The sequence below is a fragment of the Pseudorasbora parva genome, chromosome 14, assembly GCF_024679245.1.
Source record: "Pseudorasbora parva isolate DD20220531a chromosome 14, ASM2467924v1, whole genome shotgun sequence".
Classification (NCBI taxonomy): Eukaryota; Metazoa; Chordata; class Actinopteri; order Cypriniformes; family Gobionidae; genus Pseudorasbora; species Pseudorasbora parva.
The window spans coordinates 10801140-10822431 of NC_090185.1; the positions used below are offsets into that span (position 1 = coordinate 10801140).

The 21292-nt window shown below is 37.6% G+C and overlaps 1 protein-coding gene across 1 annotated transcript; it reads left to right on the top strand.

Annotated features, from left to right (window-relative positions):
- Positions 1-18580, top strand: LOC137039715 (CD48 antigen-like). Its single transcript, XM_067414989.1, has 4 exons — positions 1-121; positions 17475-17795; positions 17877-18173; positions 18252-18580. Exons 1-4 carry the CDS (start codon positions 1-3, stop codon positions 18395-18397), a joined length of 885 nt encoding a protein of 294 aa, XP_067271090.1. The 3' UTR covers positions 18398-18580.
- The last annotated feature ends 2712 nt before the right edge of the window (positions 18581-21292 follow it).

Here is a 21292-nt window from a genome sequence, read left to right on the forward strand (position 1 = left end):
ATGGCTCTGGTGACTCTTGAATGCACTTTCCCCAAGGCTCCAGAAAAACATCTGATCCATTTTAAGGGTCAAAGATCTCAAGCGATGACCAATGTGAATGAGGGTGATTCGCCGAAGACGGGTAAGATCCTCTTTTGGCCAGCGGGGGACGACCTAAGACATGGGGGTCACCGCCATTGGGCACTTCCAAGAAGGGAGGTGTTTTTATGTGAGGTGTGTATGAGAGTTGAACCGATGTCTGTGAGGCCAGCAGCATCAGTAAGGGGGGACGCTGTGGTTGTAGGGGCCGAGAGTCCAGACAAGACACAGCATGGCCTGCCCTAATAATGGCTCCTCCATACCGCTCACTCAAGTACCGCACTGTTTGTGAATGCCAGGGAAGACCCTGAGTGAAAATTATGATGGTAAAGGTCATTCAAGAGCCAGCTGAGACCATGAGGTGATTGTCATTAACTTTTGTGGAGACCAGAACAAAAAATGCATTAACTGAATCAGTAAAACTGTGTGATATTGAACTAATATTTCCATATCATGAGTCTGATCCTGCAGGTCATTAGATATGGCAGAGGAGAATTTGAAGGCATGGTGGTGTCTAAAGATAAGGACAGCTGTTGAAATTTAAAGAGGAGGTCTGGATAACAAAAGGTATTTAACTAATGTAACTTGAAGAAAAAAAATTATAGCATGACTTATTTTGAGATTATTATATAGCTCTAATTTGAAAGTTAAACATTTAAATTTCTAAACTTTGTAAAGGTTAAAGGTTAATGAATTTCATATAAGAGACTATCCGTGTAAGAGAGAGAGAGACTGCTTGAGAAGGAGGAATGGTGCTCTGTCTGTTATCGTCGTGCTAAAGCTGAAACAAAACAAAAGCAATGATATCAGAGCCGAAACAACCCAGCTGACTTCTCTAAAAATGAAGGAATAATGAACAGACATGATTTGAAATTGGTTAAGAAACCATGTAAGAACTGAGTTTAAATATTTTTTAGTTAAACACTAAAAGCAAATTTTGAGAATGAGCAATTCAAAATTATATGTTTAATGTGCGTATGTTTGTTGATGACTGCACTTTATGTTTTGTATGTGTTGGTTTGTGAAACTGTTCTGTCCTGATAGTGTGTGTGAGGTCATTAACCTCTGGAATGAGTGTTTATCATTACAGATGGGTTAAGGCAAACGACAACCTTTAAAGGAACTGCTAATTCTGAAGGAATCTGGAAAAGATGATCCAGAACATGGGACGAGCTTTAAGTGGACTGGTATCCAGCTCTGTCCGTTACTGGTAATTATGACTAATTTTGTCATTTATAATGCTGATTTGAATTAATCTCTGGATTAGTTGAAGTGGAATTATAAAGTTAAAGATTGCCGTTTCTTAATGGGTTAAAAACCCGTGTCCAAATTTAACTGAGGGTTTAAATTGAAATATTCAATTGATTAGAAATGGTAAACATAAATGTTAGAAACTTGACGGCAGAGACAAAGTGACAAATTGGCTGAAGTCACTATCTAAATTATCCAGAGATTCCCTCATATTTCTGAAGGCAGAAGGGCGACCAAAAAGATAATTTCTAAAAGAAAAAGTTTGATTTTTGTTTTTTATTTGTTTCATCCCTTAAATGGATGCAGGACATTAGATGTCTAGTAATAATGTCTAATTAATGTTAAAGGAGCAAGTGACTAACTTTTTTGTGTGTGACTGGGATTAGGAGATGAGTAAAATAATATTTTGGTTTCTGTAGAGCAGTAGAGATAAGGCTGAAACAATAACGATCACATGTGCATCTGCACTGGAGACTTACTATTTTGATAAAGAATAATCTGACAAGTTAAAACGAGAGAGACATAGCCCTAAAGATTAATGTTGTTGAAATAAAACTTCTGACAGAATTTAAGTACACTTTACATCAAATTAAGTTAATATATATTGAACAATGAATGATATTCAAAATACAGATTGTTTTAAAACAGTTTTAAAGAAATCGATGATGACAGTACAAATTTGAATACTTTATAAAGTAATATGGGAGATTATGGTAATTTGTAAGTTCTTGGTAAAATTATAACAATTTTGGTGTAAGTGGCAAAGGAAGGCTAGTGAGGATTTGATGAGAAGTATCACTGCCAGATGACAAATCAACAGGGTTAAGATTTGAGTCATTTGGAGCTTACGCCTAAAGAGTTTTAATGGACAAGACATTGAACGAAAAATGTTACTTTAAAGGAAACCCTAATGAATTGATTTTGAATGGTTTACTAAATAACCTGGGTTTGAAAAGTTATTTTGAAAAATAATTGGTATTGAGTATGATTAAGCACAATGTCACAAGATAAACATGTGAACAAGCTGATTGGATGTAATACAAATGGTCATTTTGATGAAGTTTTCAACATTAACAATTTTATGGTTATGTTCATTTTAAGTTAAAAAATGATGTGGGCTATCATGAGTGAAAACTGGATTTGATGGAAAAAGCAAGTGTAACAAACAGGTTTGAGTATGTGGAAAAGAAAAAGATGAGTTATGAAAATGGGTTTAACAAGAAGGTTCTTGAGTAAAATCAGAGGAAAGCGATTGAAATGGATGTTATGAACATGTTTGGGAAAGAAATGAATAGGATGTGAAATTAAGATGGTACATGCATGTAGACTGTAAACTGAAGGATGTTTTATGCAGAGACTGAATGTAATTGGATGGATTATTATGCCTATTTATTTTGTTTATTTTTATTTCAGACCACTGTTGTTTTGAAGATGAAAAAGGTCTGTGTTTGAAATAAGTGTATTTAAAATCCCTATTTTTAGATGAGATATCTTGGTATTTATAATGGGGTGGTATTTAACATGGGGTGCTAATGTAGTATGTGCTCTTGAGGATGAATATGTGCTTATTGTAATCAATCAAGCCATTGATAAAACCAAATTAGATGAGATTAATAATGGTTGAAGTTAAATCCCTGAGGGGAAAAGAGATTTTTTTTTTTTTTTTTCAAAGATTATAAACTAAAAAGGGGAGGGCATTGAACATTATGAAGCGGCCTAAATTGGTAGACCAACTTTAGGGGGTCATTGGGACCCCAAAATTGGCCTTTAGGAGGGAGTGAAGGGGGGGATTTTGAAATCCACTGCCGCTTCAATATACCTGTATATATTTATATCCTAATTAACTTCATAATCAAAACTTTAATCAATATTTATCCTATATTATTATAATGATTCTATCCAGTTATGATTTTGCTTTGTTTCTTGTTTTCTAAAGTGTGTATTTGGTCTCTGAGGAGTGACTGAGGGTCTGGCCTAGAGATGTGTGATGTGTCACTAAACACTGGCAACAAGGTCATGTGTTTGGATTTGAGGTATCACACACCCCTAACATGTCAGGAGTGGAGTAACAGCGTTTGCTCACTTAGCCCCGCTTCCAGATATGAAATATGGATTTGTCTTTCATTTAATTTATTATGTTTTATTCCTTTTTTATTTCCTTTTACTGAAACACTAAAGACTCAAGATGAATATTGTTTGTACTATTGTGTGTCCCTCTCACTAAAGGAAAGCACATGTTATCAGTATGTTTTGGTAAGAACTAGTTAGAACTGGAGCTTAATCAGCTCCAACCTTGGAGAGACTGTATCTGTGTGTGTGCGCAATATTCTATGTTACAGATCAGAATGGTGTTCAATGGGCACCCTAAGAGATGGGTGGACTTGTTGTTCTGGACAAGCTGGCGCCTGCTCCAGATCTGGAAGGTCACTACGGGCCTAATTCTGGGTGAAAGCATCAACAAGTGACACGTCAGTGGAAACGTGCATCAGATTAACTGACTCGAATGGAAATTTACCATGACTGTGCATTGTCTCTGAGCCAATCAGAACCATCCACATCGCAGTAATGACGTGGATAAGACCTTGAAAACGGTATAACTGTTGGGACAATTGTATGTACGATAGGGCGAGGCAACGAGACGGTGAGAGAGTGAGCGCGGCCTACGAACTCCTTGTGAGACTTGAAGCTGGCTTCTGCTTTTGAAACTGCAAACTATTCTTAAGTAAATTTTTCTTTTATTTAATTGGAATCCTGACTCTGTCTTCATTTCTTCACTACTGGTCCTGGGTCATAAGCTGTTAACCCCTAACATCAGCAACAGAGCGCACGAGTGTGAATCCCGCGATATCCGCAACTGATCTCGCAGGTGTCTGATCCACTACGAGAGGAGAGAACTGTCCGGCTTGCCTGAACTTTTTTCACTCCTCCCCTCACTGTAGCCGCCTAGTCTCGCCTTTTTTTCAGGCGAGGCAAGGCGCATCTCAAACAAGCCTTGTCCCAATGTGAAGGCTGCACCCTCTGAAGGCCGCATTTGAAGTGCGATTACGTCACAGCGGCACTACGTAGGCTGTCCCAAAGGGAGAGCTGTATCGCAAGCCATTTTAGCATTTAAACCTTTGTCTGACTATCTATAATTATATTTAAAGATAGTAACAATTGTATTTTGACTAGTGATAATTATAATTCGACTAGTCAAAATGACAATTAGAGATATCTGCAATTATAATTGCACTAGTAAGAAATCTGATTCGAGATATCTCTAAACACATTTTGACTAGTCAAAACTCTATTAAAGATATCTGTAATGAGGTCAGAGATATCTTCAATAGACGCGTCACACATACGCAAAGATAATTAGGGATATCTCTAATTCAATTTCGACTAGTCACAACTCTATTTTAAGATATCTGAATTGTACCCGCTCCTAGTCAAATCTGCGCTGTTGTGTAGGGTTGTGACGTGAGGAAATTTTCCACCAATAATCGACGAGTGACAACATTTGGATGCATATGATTAAATGTCTCCAGCAGACCCAGTCAAAAACATTTAAGAATGATTTAAAAAAAGATTACAGGTTAATAAATGTTTAAATAACATTGACATGATGTAGCTACTGATTACATTGATTAGTACATTGCGTTGTGTTTACTCGTGTCATAAAGGTAATAATCCACAAGGTGGGAGTGGTGTGTTGTATTATAGCAAAAGATCTGCGATGTGATATTCTGCTGTGTTGAGTGATGAGCGCCAGTGCGTTGAAAAGTTATTTTAAAATTATAACATATGTAATGTTGCACCAGAAATAAGGCCAAATGCTTAGCTTTAAATGTGTTCGTTTGGGAATGAAAACTAACACAATTTAATCCACAGCATGCACATCTCAACCTTGTTTATTACTTTAATATATAGCCTAGAATAAGACAACAACCTTCTTGATCTTCTCAGCATATTATATGTCACTTTTACACATGTCCCAGGTACATTTTTATTTTCATACGTTTGATTTCCTTCTGTATAAAGGAGCTTAAAATGACCAAAGACGCAGGACTTTTATTATACAATTCTTAAACAAAATGGCAGATGACAACGGTTTCCGCGGTAGGATTGGTTAATAAAATGTTTAAGGTGTGGCTTAGCTAAGGCATATTTGCATGCATGTTTAAGATATCTATAAAGGAGTTTTGACTAGTCAGAATGTTAATTCCAGATATCTACATTTATATTCTCCCTAGTCACAAAGCTAATTGCAGATATCTCCAAAGAAAGATCTGTCTAGTCAAAAATCAGACAGAGATATCTATAATTAAATTGCAGATATCTTTAAATGAGTTTCGACTAGGAAGAATTCCAATTCAAGATATCTCGTATTAAGTTTTGCCTAGACAAAAATCCAATTCAAGATATCTTCAATTATAATTTGACTAGTAATAAATTATTTGCAGATATCTACAAATGTATTTTAGATATCTTTAAATTTGATGAATTAAAGATATCTTAAATGTGATTATGACTAGTCAAAAACCAGTTAGAGATATCTCTAATTATAATTTTTACTAGTAATAATTCAGTTAGAGATATCTCTAATTATAATTTTTACTAGTGCAATTGTAATTTGAGATATCTCTAATTAGAATTATGCCTAGTATTAAATCAATTATAGATATCTTTAATTACAATTTCTACTAGTCAAAACTCATTTGAAGATATCTGGAAATATTTTCCAATGGAAGTCAATGGAAGAATATGACTAGTCAAAATAGCATTATAGATATCTTGAATGTATATTATGACTAGTCAAATTAACATTGTAGATATCTTCAATCCATATTATGACTAGTCACAATCACGTTGTAGATATCTTAATTGCAATAACGACTAGTCAAAATTGCAGAGGAGATATCTGGAACTGGAATTATGACTAGTCAAAACTGATTTATGACTAGTATGCGAAGGTGTATTTAATGCTAACACGGCTTGCCATAGGCTAGTCCATCTGCCGACTGCCGCTGCCTGGCAGAATCCGATGACGCGAATTCGCGTCTGTTGTGTAGGGAATGTCAATGTCACACGCGAATGAAGCGAATTCCACGCGCGAATGAAGCGAATGGATTCAAAATGTTCACGCGTCCAACTTCGCGCGAATAGAGCGATTTATTCGCGTCATTCGCGTGCGGTGTGAACGCAGCATAATAATAGCAGAATAGAAATAAATGGCTTACCGTGGAACAAAACACACAGTGTGAGAAAAATGCCGAGCATAATTTCCCCACTTCTGAGAAAGTCCAGATTCTGTTGAATGTTTATGTCGATGCCATAGTTTTAAACTGAAAGGCAAAGTTTAGCCAGTGTTAGATGATGGTCGACGCTTCGAAACCTTTCCGTCTATCTGACACCCCTCGCTGCAGCCTGTAGCACGATGACGTTGCTGGATCAGATCCAATACGTACTGAATGGTGGATCGTTATGGCAATGTCATTCATACAGATCTCTGAGTTAATTTATAATGCGTATGTGCTAGTCATAATGTATGATCATTATTGTATATAGATGATGTTCTAAACTGTGTAGTTGTAGAACTGATAAATAGTATTAAGTAATTATTGATTAATAAATCATCTTTTCATAAATGTGATGCTTAAATTATCCTAGTTTCGCTGTGCATGCATGCAAAACAGTTATTTTTTTATATATTCTGATCATACTTGCTGTTGAGTGGAAGGAAAAATGAGTCAAGTAATTGTCTCTGTAATTTTAATCCTCAATGCAACACGATCTGTAAAGAATTTTAAAATACCAGTAGCCTACACATTCAAGGAAAAATGCAAAACGCGTGTGCTGATGGCGTGAGCATGTTATTAATCATTATTTTTGCACGAGCGGTTTGAGTATTTATCTATCCAGCAAACTCTCCTGTGCATTCAATGTCCCCAAAACTCTTCTGCGCATGCGTTTATGACGTCATCGAATTGTGAATGAAATCACCGCGCATGCGCGTCCAGTACGCGTTGGATCTGATCAAGGGAGAAGGGTAGGGTATTCCTGCACAACCGGAGGCTGCAGTTTCAGGACCCCAGTTCTAAGACCCCAGTTCTAGGACCCTAGTTTTTTGTGACAGCACCACCTACCGAATTGAATCACCAAAACACTAATTTAAGATGGACGATGGACACTGATCAGACTGTAAGTACCGATATTCAATCAAGTTTTATTTTATAACGTTTAAACGAAAAACAAAATGTACTAAAGTGAGCTGCTAACTATGAATTAAGAATAAATTCACACAAATTAAGAATTTGTGTGCTAGTTTTATTAGTTACTATGATGTTCTTGATCGTGGCGTGGCCATGATTTATTAAATCCTTTTTTATGTTTAATGACTATAATACATCTAGCCAGCTGCCAGCACATTATTAAACTTAAAAAGATGACAAATGCATATTGGTGTAAGGGTGTGTGATTTACCTGTAGCTTACTGTATTAGTGGGGAAACTTCCTGAATAATCATTGTTTTACCATAGTTAAGAATAAAATATTCTTACATAACTGCTCTGACTGCCTGGTTGCACTACAATATCAGCCTGTCTAAATGATGCATAATGTTTGACAAGTTCAGCCATTTATACTTTGGCTACGTTCTTATAGTCTGTACTTTTGCTGCGAAGGATTAAAAAGATTAAAATGAATCCTTTAATTAAAAAAAATAATAATAATTCTGTATGAATCTTGCACAATTTTTTTTTTATTATCCTTGGAGCTGGACTGAAAAGACTGGGCATAATATTGCAGTGATTAATAAATGCATATTTAGCTACTTCAAACAAATACTATTATATTCCATTCTGCTTATCATGTAGATTTCATAATGTAACCGAGATGGCAATGGCTTTTGACATGTAGCCTATGTTACCTTTTTTTTTTTTTTTGCTTTTAGGGATTGCCACGCCATCACTGTGGAAATGACTGCAGGATTTTCATGTTAATTTTAGAGTCTCAGTGTTTTTTTTTTATTTTTTGTTTTTTTTATATAAGTATATGCTTATATAGTATCTGTCAATGTCCCACATCTTTCAGATGGACATGGCTTTCATTAGAAAGTGGTGGTGTCTTCTTTTGATGGAGCGCTTCCAAATAGAAGGGTATTATAACAATATATATTTGTATTTCAACACTTGCTGGTTTTTATAAATTGTGCAGTATTTTATTGAATGTATGTTATCATCTACAGTTCATTTTGTGTCATGGCTCATTTATCAAAACTACCATGTTCACCAGATTAGTATAATGACTTTCAGTCATCATCCATTTAGCTAAGTAAGAAATGTTTACAATAGTTGCCTCACACTGTATGCATCTTCAACTGTATAGTACCATGGTCTCAATTGGTGGGTATTGCTCTTATATACTTACAAATATGGAGTTTGGAATTAGACATCAGTAACATTAATATTCTGTTTGGCTTTCTCTCTCTACAACTCCAACAGTGCACAAGTGTTAAATCATATATATATATATATATATATATATATATATATATATATATATATACAGCCATTCCGTCTGTGAGGCAACTGATGAAAAAAGGGGTCTTTTTGGTGCTGCTGTTATTGCAAAAATGACAAATATATATTCTTCAAACATTCTTGAGTCTTGTCTTGCCTCTATACAATCTTTAAAATATCTGACTGTAATTTAGTGACTGCATATAGCCTACTGATTCCATCTTTATTTTACCTGATAATGAACTAAAGTTAAGGAGGTTAATCAATATACAGTATAATTCAAGAAACTAAGATTTTTAAGGTACTCAACTTTTTTTTAAAGATTGATATACATTTTAAAATTTTATTTTGTGTAAATTAATGTGTTTAAATTTAAAATTGTGACTCAAAGCAGGTATTACACACTTTGTAATTAACCTCTGATGCATTTTGAATAAAAAAAAAATCACATAAAATATACTCCTGAGATTAAATATCTTTATACTATGTAGGCTACTAACTAAACCACATGGGTCATAGAACTGAGGTCCTGAAACTGCAGCACACCGCTATATCATCCAGTTCTGTAGGTGGTGCTGTCACAAAAAACGAGGGTCCTAGAATTGCGGGTCCTGAAACTGGGGTCCTGAAACTGCAGCCTCCGGTTGTGCAGGAATATACTACTGGATCAAGGGGGTAATCTAGCGCTCGGAAAGCATTCCACCCCTAGGGGCTGCCATTGCTAACCAAGCCATCACCTGCTGTTAGCATCCCATTGACTCCCATTCATTTTTGAGTCACTTTGACAGTGAATAACTTTACATCTGAGGCGTTTAAAGACTCCATTTGTCCATTGTTTATTTCTAAAGAAACACGACAACGTATAAAAGGCTCCATTACCTTGTATCTTACACTATCGCCCCGCAGAAGCTGTTTTTGTAAAAATAGGCTAATGATTGCGTCATAACCAACGCGACCCTGTCGCACAGTTGAGAAATTACCGTATAGACCGGAGGAGACGCTCGCAGGCAATCTTTTACTGTCTATGAGACAGTCGGGGGGACGTGGAGACATGTCCTGGAGACTAGTCTGATAAAGTCAAGGGGGAAGAATGGGGAGAAGCCCATAGTGAGCCAAAAGCAACGGGAGAAAATATTTAAACAACGTGATTCAGCTTTCACTTTCCACATCTACTAGAAGACTCACAGCTGTCAGACAGGAGGCTCACGTCACATCTACGTCGTCAAGCTCAGTCTGAGCCTGCGCAGTTCGCTCAGCCATCAGGAAGTGAGCGCCCCTAGGTTGACTTCATTCTTTCGCCGTTGACGTCAATGGGGTCGCTGTGTCCATTTCTTTTACTGTCTATGGATCTGATCCAAGGGGGTAATCTAGCGCTCGGAAAGCGTTCCACCCCTAGGGGCTGCCATTGCTAACCAAGCCATCACCTGCTGTTAGCATCCCATTGACTCCCATTCATTTTTGAGTCACTTTGACAGTGAATAACTTTACATCTGAGGCGTTTAAAGACTCCATTTGTCCATTGTTTATTTCTAAAGAAACACGACAATAAAAGGCTCCATTACCTTGTATCTTACACTATCGCCCCGCAGAAGCTGTTTTTGTAAAAATAGGCTAACTATTGCGTCATAACCAACGCGACTCTGTCGCACAGTTGAGAAATTACCGTATAGACCTGAGGAGACGTTCGCAGGCAATCTTTTACTGTCTATGAAACAGTCGGGGGGACGTGGAGACATGTCCTGGAGACTAGTCTGATAAAGTCAAGGGAGAAGAATGGGGAGAAGCCATAGTCATAGTGAGCCAAAAGCTACGGGAGAAAATATTTAAACAACGTGATTCAGCTTTCACTTTCCACATCTACTAGAAGACCTACAGCTGTCAGACAGGAGGCTCACGTCACATCTACGTCCTCAAGCTCAGTCTGAGCCTGCGCAGTTCGCTCAGCCATCAGGAAGTGTGTGCCCCTAGGCTGACTTCATTATTTCGCCGTTGATGTAATGGGATCGCTCGGTCCATTTCTTTAACTGTCTATGATCTGATCCAGTACGTCATCGTGCTACAGGCTGCAGCGAGTATGGCAAGCCGTTTTAGCATTAAATACACCTTCGCATACTAGTCATAAATCAGTTTTGACTAGTCATAATTCCAGTTCCAGATATCTACAATGTGATTGTGACTATTCATAATATGGATTGAAGATATCTACAATGTTAATTCGACTAGTCATAATATTCATTCAAGATATCTATAATGCTATTTTGACTAGTCACATTCTTCCATTGACTTCCATTGGAAAATATTTCCAGATATCTTCAAATGAGTTTTGACTAGTAGAAATTGTAATTAAAGATATCTTTAATTGATTTAATACTAGGCATAATTCTAATTAGAGATATCTCAAATTACAATTGCACTAGTAAAAAATATAATTAGAGATATCTCTAACTGGTTTTTGACTAGTCATAATCACATTTAAGATATCTTTAATTCATCAAATTTAAAGATATCTAAAATACATTTGTAGATATCTGCAAATAATTTATTACTAGTCAAATTATAATTGAAGATATCTTGAATTGGATTTTTGTCTAGGCAAAACTTAATACGAGATATCTTGAATTGGAATTCTTCCTAGTCGAAACTCCTTTAAAGATATCTGCAATTTAATTATAGATATCTCTGTCTGATTTTTGACTAGACAGATCTTTCTTTGGAGATATCTGCAATTAGCTTTGTGACTAGGAAGAATATAAATGTAGATATCTGAAATTAACATTCTGACTAGTCAAAACTCCTTTATAGATATCTTAAACATGCATGCAAATATGCCTTAGCTAAGCCACACCTTAAACATTTTATTAACCAATCCTACCGCGGAAACCGTTGTCATCTGCCATTTTGTTTAAGAATTGTATAATAAAAGTCCTGCGTCTTTGGTCATTTTAAGCTCCTTTATACAGAAGGAAATCAAACGAATGAAAATAAAAATGTACCTGGGACATGTGTAAAAGTGACATATAATATGCTGAGAAGATCAAGAAGGTTGTTGTCTTATTCTAGGCTATATATTAAAGTAATAAACAATGTTGAGATGTGCATGCTGTGGATTCAATTGTGTTAGTTTTCATTCCCAAACGAACACATTTAAAGCTAAGCATTTGGCCTTATTTCTGGTGCAACATTACATATGTTATAATTTTAAAATAACTTTTCAACGCACTGGCGCTCATCACTCAACACAGCAGAATATCACATCGCAGATCTTTTGCTATAATACAACACACCACTCCCACCTTGTGGATTATTACCTTTATGACACGAGTAAACACAACGCAATGTACTAATCAATGTAATCAGTAGCTACATCATGTCAATGTTATTTAAACATTTATTAACCTGTAATCTTTTTTTAAATCATTCTTAAATGTTTTTGACTGGGTCTGCTGGAGACATTTAATCATATGCATCCAAATGTTGTCACTCGTCGATTATTGGTGGAAAATGTCCTCACGTCACAATCCTACACAACAGCGCAGATTTGACTAGGAGCGGGTACAATTCAGATATCTTAAAATAGAGTTGTGACTAGTCGAAATTGAATTAGAGATATCCCTAATTATCTTTGCGTATGTGTGACGCGTCTATTGAAGATATCTCTGACGTCATTACAGATATCTTTAAAAGAGTTTTGACTAGTCAAAATGTGTTTAGAGATATCTCGAATCAGATTTCTTACTAGTGCAATTATAATTGCAGATATCTCTAATTGTCATTCTGACTAGTCGAATTATAATTATCACTAGTCAAAATACAATTGTTACTATCTTTAAATATATTTATAGATAGTCAGACAAAGGTTTAAATGCTAAAATGGTTTGCGATAGTTGTGTAGGGTTTTGACGTGAGGAAATTTTCCACGAATAATCGACGAGTGACAGCATTTGGATGCATATGATTAAATGTCCAGCAGACCCAGTCAACAAAATTGAAGAATGATTTTAAAAAGATTACAGGTTAATAAATGTTTAAATAACATTGACATGATGTAGCTACTGATTACATTGATTAGTACATTTCGTTGTGTTTACTCGTGTCATAAAGGTAATAATCCACAAGGTGGGAGTGGTGTGTTGTATTATAGCAAAAGATCTGCGATGTGATATTCCAACCCTATCTCACGGCGAACTCGTACTAATTCGTACGAAGTAACCAAGTGGCTAAATCGTACGATATCGTACGAGCTGGGTCGTACGAAATCATACGATTTGTTCATCCCATGGAACACCTCCCTATCTAACGGAGAATTCGTACTAATTCACACGAATCTATTAAAACGTACTATATCCTACGATTTTGTACATCTCATTCTAGAAGCCAACTCTCGTTTAAAAACATCGCGATATTTTTCAGCAGTTTACCCGCTCTTGCGCTTCAACTTGGTGAGTACTATAGTTCATCAGACGTGCCTTTTGATGTTCGATATTAAGTCCATTATATGTTCTTTATTAGACATTTTGGCTCTTTAATGTTACGTCGCTGCTTTATATATGTCAGCTATACTTAGGTTTTGAGTGATTAGCGCCAGTGCGTTGAAAAGTTATTTTAAAGTGCCTATTAGGACCCCTGCCCCCACCAAAATTGCCAACAGTGGGCACGTGAGCATCAGAACTGGACCACAGAGCAATGGAAGGTGGCCTGGTCTGATGAATCATGTTTTCATTTAAATCACATGGATGGTCAGGTGTGTGTTCTTTGCTTACCTGGGGAACACATGGCACCAGGACGCACTATGGGAAGAAGGCAAGCTGGCGGAGGCTGTGTGATGCTTTGGTCAGTGTTCTCCTGGGATATCTTGGGTCCTGCCATCATGTGGATGTTACTTTGGCTACAAAAGAGGGTTTTTTTCAAAACGTTCTCCGTCCACACTAATTTTTTGCAAACCACACTGGAACATCATTAAACACCAAACTTAACTTCAACTGGCCGCAAATACGTAAAATCTCACTGAGATGATAAAGACGTCATAAAGTTATCATGCAATTCTTCTGGCAGGATCATTTTAATTAGCAAATTATCTCACCATTCACTGATATGTCCAGCTCGCACTCGGTCAACCACTATGTTTAGATTAAAAACGCAACTTATGTTTTGCCACAGGTCAGCAAATGCAAGTACATTTTTTGTCATCTTTGCTGGACTGTGATATGAAGTTTTCATATTTCAGAAACTGTAAACGTGAATAGCATGACTGTCACAATAGCGGTATAAACATATCTATTGGTACAGTATTTGTCACATGACTAAATGTGTTATTGTTTTCAAGTACCTCCGTCTTCACAGTCCACACTACAACACGAAGATGGTGTTTTCAAATATATATACGCTTTGGAGAGCGTTTTAGCTTGAGCATTAGTGTGGACATGGCCTTTAAAGGTGCCATGTGTAAATATTGAGGTAAAAATATCCAAATAAATGACCTACACGCATCAAAAGAATGAGAAGAAATAAGGGCGATGATGTCATTAAAAAAATGTCAAGTTATAGTGCTGCAGAGATATCAACCTTAATTAGCTGTAGCATTATTAGCCCCGGCCCGTCAGGTGTCGTAATACCAGTCTCGGCCATGGGAGGCGGTATGCGGGCAACATAACCACCAGCCAACCTGCAATACACGAATAACTCGCACGGCTTGTGGGCGTACTTGAACCTGTTGTCAATCGTGTGGAAAGTACAGCCCACTACTTGATTTCAGTTCAGGGAAGAGAGCGGACGGATGGCCGAAGCCCTTGGCCGCTTAAATGTATGATAAAAATAGCTGTTTTACCTGACCGGTAAAAGCGGAAGTGCGCGCGCCCGGCGACTGTGTCCCGTCCCGTAATAATAAAAGTCCCGGTACTCGCGAGCCGGGTGTTTGTGTAACAATCTCTCCAGCAGCCGTGCTCAGCTCCACAACACTCGGTCCTGTTCTGCTTTACACTACAGTAACGTTAATAACCGCATCCATGAACATGATTTCTGCCCGAGTCCTATTTTCCACCGGCTGTGGGGTGAAGACCACATGTCCCAAAATACTGCGCTCACACCTGGCGTCATCAAAATACTCCTTTGTTTAGAATAGGCGCCCTCCAGTGGACGAAAGGTTGCATAGTGCACCTTTAACACGTACCACCTATTATTGCCAACCATGTACACCCTTTCATGGAAACTGTATTCCCTGGTGGCTGTGGCCTCTTTCAGCAGGATAATGGTTCAGGAATGGCTTGAGGAGCACAACAGTGAGTGTGAGGTGTTGACTTTGGCCTCCAAATAGCCCAGATCTTAATCCAATTGAGTATCTGTGGGATGTGCTGAACAGACAAGTCTGATCCATGAAGGCCACACTTCACTTAAAGAATCTGCTGCTAACGTCTAGGTGCCAGATACCACAGCACTGTCTATTGGAGTCCATGGGTGCTTCTCAATATCCCTCCTCGTTTCCTCGTTTCCTCGCTCCTCCGTCCTCCATCCTATGACCCGGAAACCGATGGAGCTCAGCCATCTTGTAGGAGATCTCAATTCTCTAATTGCACCGTGAGGAGTCGAGGATGGAGGAGTGAGGAGCTTCCTGAGGAGTCATGAGCGAGGATACACTGGAGTATCCTTTGCGGAAGTGTTTTATCAACTAAACGTGACGCATGCATTAATTCTCCTCCCCCTTCATATCGTGCCACAGTTTATTCATCATTATTATTATATTTACATGTACAAGACACAAATGTTTGTCAAATAACAACACCTGACAGTTGCAGAATTATATTAAAGCACAAGAAAATGAAAGAAATAAACAGAGAAACAAATAGAATAATACTATAAAATGAATAAAAAGAAGTCAATAACTGGAATTTGTTGTTAATAATAACTGGTAAATACATTAAAATATGGACAAATGTGTTATTTTGTGGAGGTTGAAGCTTACAATATAAATAGTTATCTCTAATGTTCAAGAATCCCAACTAAATCCAGCGGTGCAGTCATCATTAACTGACGACGCTTTGAAGTGATGCTAAAGGGAGCGACAATATATCATTCATTTCACTTGATTCAATCCCCCCGTCCTCGTGTCTTTTCCTCGCGTCCTTTCCTCACATCCTGAAGGGATGGAAACGAGGATGCACAAACAAGATTTGGGAAGCACCCCATTCCTCGACGGGTTAGGGCTGTTTTGGCAACAAAAATATTAGGAAGGTGGTCATATTGTTATGCCTGATCGATGTATATGTCAATGGAAAAAAAGGTTGCCATCAAGATTTTTTTTCTTTTTCATAAAGTTCCTTACTGCAGCTGAGAGTTTGTAAACACTTCTCATAAGGATACGGAAATCAATTATCTTACAACAAAATGTATAAAGGGAGATGTTGACACAATTTCAGCTGTAATAAAGCATCGGCAAACTGAGCACAACCTTTGTGATTTTTTTATTTTTTTACTAACTTAATATAAAAGTTTGAATTTATTTTTGAAAACAACATAAAACACTACCCTTCAAATGAGTTAAATAAGATTATTGTGTTGCTCTTGCATTTCTCTCTGTGTCAGACAGTTTCTCATCATGGGTTGTTTCCTTAGTTTAGACTTGTTTAAAGCCGTTTATAGGATGAAGTTCTTCACCTGTGAACACACATATGCTCTAGCTGTTCTCTCTCACAAACATGTTTGTCCACCGACAGATCAAACCACATCTCTGAAGAACACAGACCGCAGCAGCTTTCAGTTTGACTCAGGAGATGAGGTTGAGAAAAACTTTGTACATTTTCCATACTCTAAAAATAAGAGCTGAATAAATATAGACAGCCATTTTAAAATCTCTAGAGTTGTGCTCCATTTTACTTCCATGTTCATCATATATTTTCATATATAACATTCACACAGCGTTCTTCCACTTTTAAATATTTAAGAAGCCACATTTCAAAGACTATCAAAATGATAATTTATGTTTTCCAATACTAAAACTACATTGTTTTATAAAATATAAGAGCCGTTGTGTGTGTGTGTGTGTGTGTGTGTGTGTGTGTGTACACTATAGGAGGGTCAGACTCTGCCAGGGGAGGACTCACATGCACGATTATCAGTTCTGTTACGTTTGTTAGAGACTGCTCGAGTCTTATATACGAGTTTTCTGAGATACTCTTATTCAGAGTTTTCACTGAACAGCTGAAAATGTTTCACACACTTGCTTTGTTCTGTTTGAGCTGCTGCCGTATGACTGGTAAGTTATTAATATATTTGTGTGGTGTCATTTATATGCTACTGCTACAAATTATTACAATTAATTTAATTATTTTCTGTAAATCTCTTGTTTTAGATGTCAACTATAATTATAAAAAATGTAAATCATCCACAGCCATTTCTCAAAAAATAAATAAAGTAATTTTAAAGTACATCTGCAGTAATCATGAAAATTCAATAATAAAAATGTATTGAACATGTCCAGCATAATTAAACTTATACCCTCAGGCTGTATACATTTAATTTATTTTGCTCTACAGATCATTTTGTGATTTTGTTTAGCATCTCTGCTGCTGTTCTTCAATTCACATTTAAAGGTTACAAACAGATTTCAGGCTTTGAAAGACATTATCTCTGACAAAACATCTTCATGTTCTCCAGGTGTGTTTGGAGATTCAGTGTCAGTGACGGAGGGAGATTTTGTCACTCTAAACGCAGATGTTACTAAAATATCTGAAGATGAAGACATACTGTGGAAATATGGAGCTGAAAAGACTCTCATAGCTGAAATCAGCAGAGCTGCTGAGATATTCTCCATATCTGATGACGTTCTTGACGGAAGATTCAGAGACAGACTGAAGCTGGACGATCAAACTGGATCTCTGACCATCACAAACATCTCAACTGAACACGCTGGAGATTATGAACTACTGATAAGTGGAGCGAAACGATCATCAAAAACATTCAGAGTTTCTGTCTACGGTGAGTAGAGATCATTTGTCCTGTCCTTAATAATTTATTTTCTATATCAACAATTTCTCTCTATTCTCTCACGTTCTTCAGCTCGCCTGCCTGTTCTGGTCATCAACAGAAACTCTTTACAATGTTCTTCATCACCACCATCCTCATGTTCACTGGTGTGTTCATCATCAGCTGTTAATGTGAGTCATGTGACTCTCTCCTGGTTCAAAGGAAACAGTTTATTGTCCAGCATCAGTGCGTCTGATCTCAGCATCAGTCTCTCTCTACCTCTGGAGGTGGAATATCAGGATAACGACACCTACAGCTGTGTGCTGAACAATCCCATCAGCAACCAGACCAGACATCCCAACATCACTCAACTCTGCCACACATGTGCAGGTACGGCAGCACGGCTGATATTAGTTGATGTCAAGGCTGATATTAGTGTTTTTTGACTGAGCTGATCTTTTTCCTCAGAATCTGTGCACTGTTGTGGTTTTACTGTGATCCGATTGGTCATCTCTGCTCTGGTGGGCGTGGCTACTGTCATTGTTCTGCTTTATGAAATCAGATCCAGAAGAGCAGAACAAGATCAAGCTCATATTCACACATTGGGAGATTAAATGATGGTGTAATTTCTCATTCTCAACTATTTTAATCATTTATCTTATTTTTTAATGACTTTAAATATTATCTGCAGGGATCTATGTTTATATATCAGCGTAAATAAACCTTTATCAATATTTTGAATAAAGTTCAAGTCATCTTTTCTTACATTTCAAGAGTTCAAGAGTGCCCATCCAGTCTTGATTAATAATGGTAAACATATTAGGGGTGTGAGAAAAATCTTTCGTCGTTCATCTTACGTCGTAGGCTGTGTGTAGCAAGCGTAGGCTACGTCGTGGGCTGTGTGTATCATGCGTCGGCTACGTCGTGGGCTGTGTGTATCATGCGTCGGCTACGTCGTGGGCTGTGTGTATCATGCGTAGGCTACGTCGTGGGCTGTGTGTATCATGCGTCGGCTACGTCGTAGGCTGTGTGTATCATGCGTCGGCTACGTTGTAGGCTGTGTGTATCATGCGTTGGCTACGTTGTAGGCTGTGTGTATCATGCGTAGGCTACGTCGTAGGCTGTGTGTAGCATGTGTAGGCTACGTCGTAGGCTGTGTGTAGCATGTGTAGGCTACGTCGTAGGCTGTGTGTAGCATGTGTAGGCTACGTCGTAGGCTGTGTGTAGCATGTGTAGGCTACGTCGTAGGCTGTGTGTAGCATGCGTAGGTTACGTCGTAGGCTGTGTGTAGCATGCGTAGGCAAAGGTAAAGAATCAAACTGTCATGAATCGATTTGGATCGCTTGTCAAACTGGCAAACTGCTGAAATTACGTGACATTGGCGATACGAATCACAAATCAATCTGCTGATTTACGACCGTTAGATTCTTTATCTGAGAAGCACGGAAGAGAAGACAATGCTGAATAAAGTCGTATTTTGTGTTATTTTTGGATCAAAATGTACAATACATAAAATAATGCACACTATTGATGCGTTTCTTCTTGATGTTAGTATTTTTATGAATTATGGTTAGTTTAATGAACACATGGTTAACCATGGGAAACCAAATCTATATTTATTGCAATAATATATACAATCAATTAAACTAAAGCTAGCATGGAAGCCTATAATTACAAACTTAAGTCGCTGTGATTGTTTTCTATTTCTAAAGTAAGCGCTCAAATAAATGTGTGACAAAGTTTCTGCGACAGCTCTGTGACCCGGTGTATTACGTCAGTGTATTACCTCGCGGCTCGCTTCATTTAATTTACTCCTTGCTTGTAGTACACTCAACTGCCATGCACTTTAGATGAGAGATTCAGTAAACAAGAGCGATTTCAGACACAGCAACAGAGTCGACACAGAGAGTCGATTCCTGTACAGGAGTCGACCCCGACTGGGCTATTCAGAGTCGAGGAATCGACTCTTTTGGAGTCAACTCCCCATCACTAGTTTTTATCGTCGCCTTTACTACAGAAGTAAACGAAGTCAATCCAACATACTAAGAAAAGCGCTATATGTCTTTAGATTTATATTTCAAGTTCACAATTTCATAGCCAATTTCATAGAAGACACAGTATGATACAAATATGACATTTTATTTATTGAAAACCTAACATTGCATAAACTTGCTAGTAATAAACAATTTTAGTGCATGTTAAACATAGAGGACACAAATGTACATGGGTATGATAGGTTACAAGGAGGGTGGAATATGAGGACATTGCAATGTCCCCACTTTCAAAATGCTTATCATACAGGATGATTTTGTTTGAGAAAGTAAAAATGCAGAATGTTTCCTGTGATGGGTAGGTTTAGGGTAGGGGCAGTGTAGGGGGATAGAAAATGTATCAGTTTTTAAAGTATAAAATATGTCCTAGTAATGTCCCCGTGTCACAAACACAAATGTGTGTGTGTAGGGCAGGGGTCTCCAACCATTTTTTCATTTGAGAGCTACTTTTGTCACGCTAATGCTCACAAATCATTTATTTATAACAGTAAAACCTCTTTTCATGTAGTCGTGATGTTATATTGTCATGTTTATCAAACTAAAACTGATAAAAACCGTTGACAACACTTCATTGATAGTGTAGGTTTATATGTTGAACTTTAATCTTGTCCAAATAGACGCTTTATTAAAGGATAACTTCGGTGAGAAATGACCCTAGGGGTAATTAACAGATGGTTACCGAGTAGATCGTTCTCTTGGATGCGTTTTCATGGAAATTGAATGTGAAGAGTTTTATCTTTAAAAACAGGTTAGCTTATAACACTAGTCTATGGGGCACAGGGTAGTGAAATTAAATCACTAGTTAATACCACTAACAAGGCTCAAAATAGCCTCACACTAACACAGTAGCATAATGAGGGTCCCTACATGCAAACTGAAGCATTGAGAACTTTGTAAGAGTACAAACAGTTCAATAAGAAGACACTTTATAAACATAGTGCATTACGCGTTCACGGACAGGCGCCATCTTGGAAAACAGTCTCGACTCATCGATCCAAGAGCGCTGTGTCTACCCTGTGCCCCATAGACTAGTGTTATGAGCTAATCTGTTTTTAGAGATAAAACCCTTTACATTGGATTTTCAGGAAAACGCATCCCAGAGAACGATCTACTCGGTAACCATCTGTTAATTACCCCTAGGTTCATTTCTCACCGGAGTTGTCCTTTAAGCAGTATATAAAGTATTGGATGAAAATATAATTTGAAACATCTGTGTATTTGAGAAATATTGCATTTATTTAACTTCAGCTGTGATAAAGTTTGTAAACGCAGTGCAAGCGTCACCACGGGAGGTAGAAAGTGTCCGACGTCACACAGATGCCTGCGCGATGTGCTATCTGGGACGTCTCCGTTTGCAGCTTCTCTCCGCCTGCTCTCGGCTACTCTCGCCGATCGCATTCATCCAGCCGCAGCCGCAGCCGAACACACCTAAGGTTTTAGAATAAACATGAAACACAC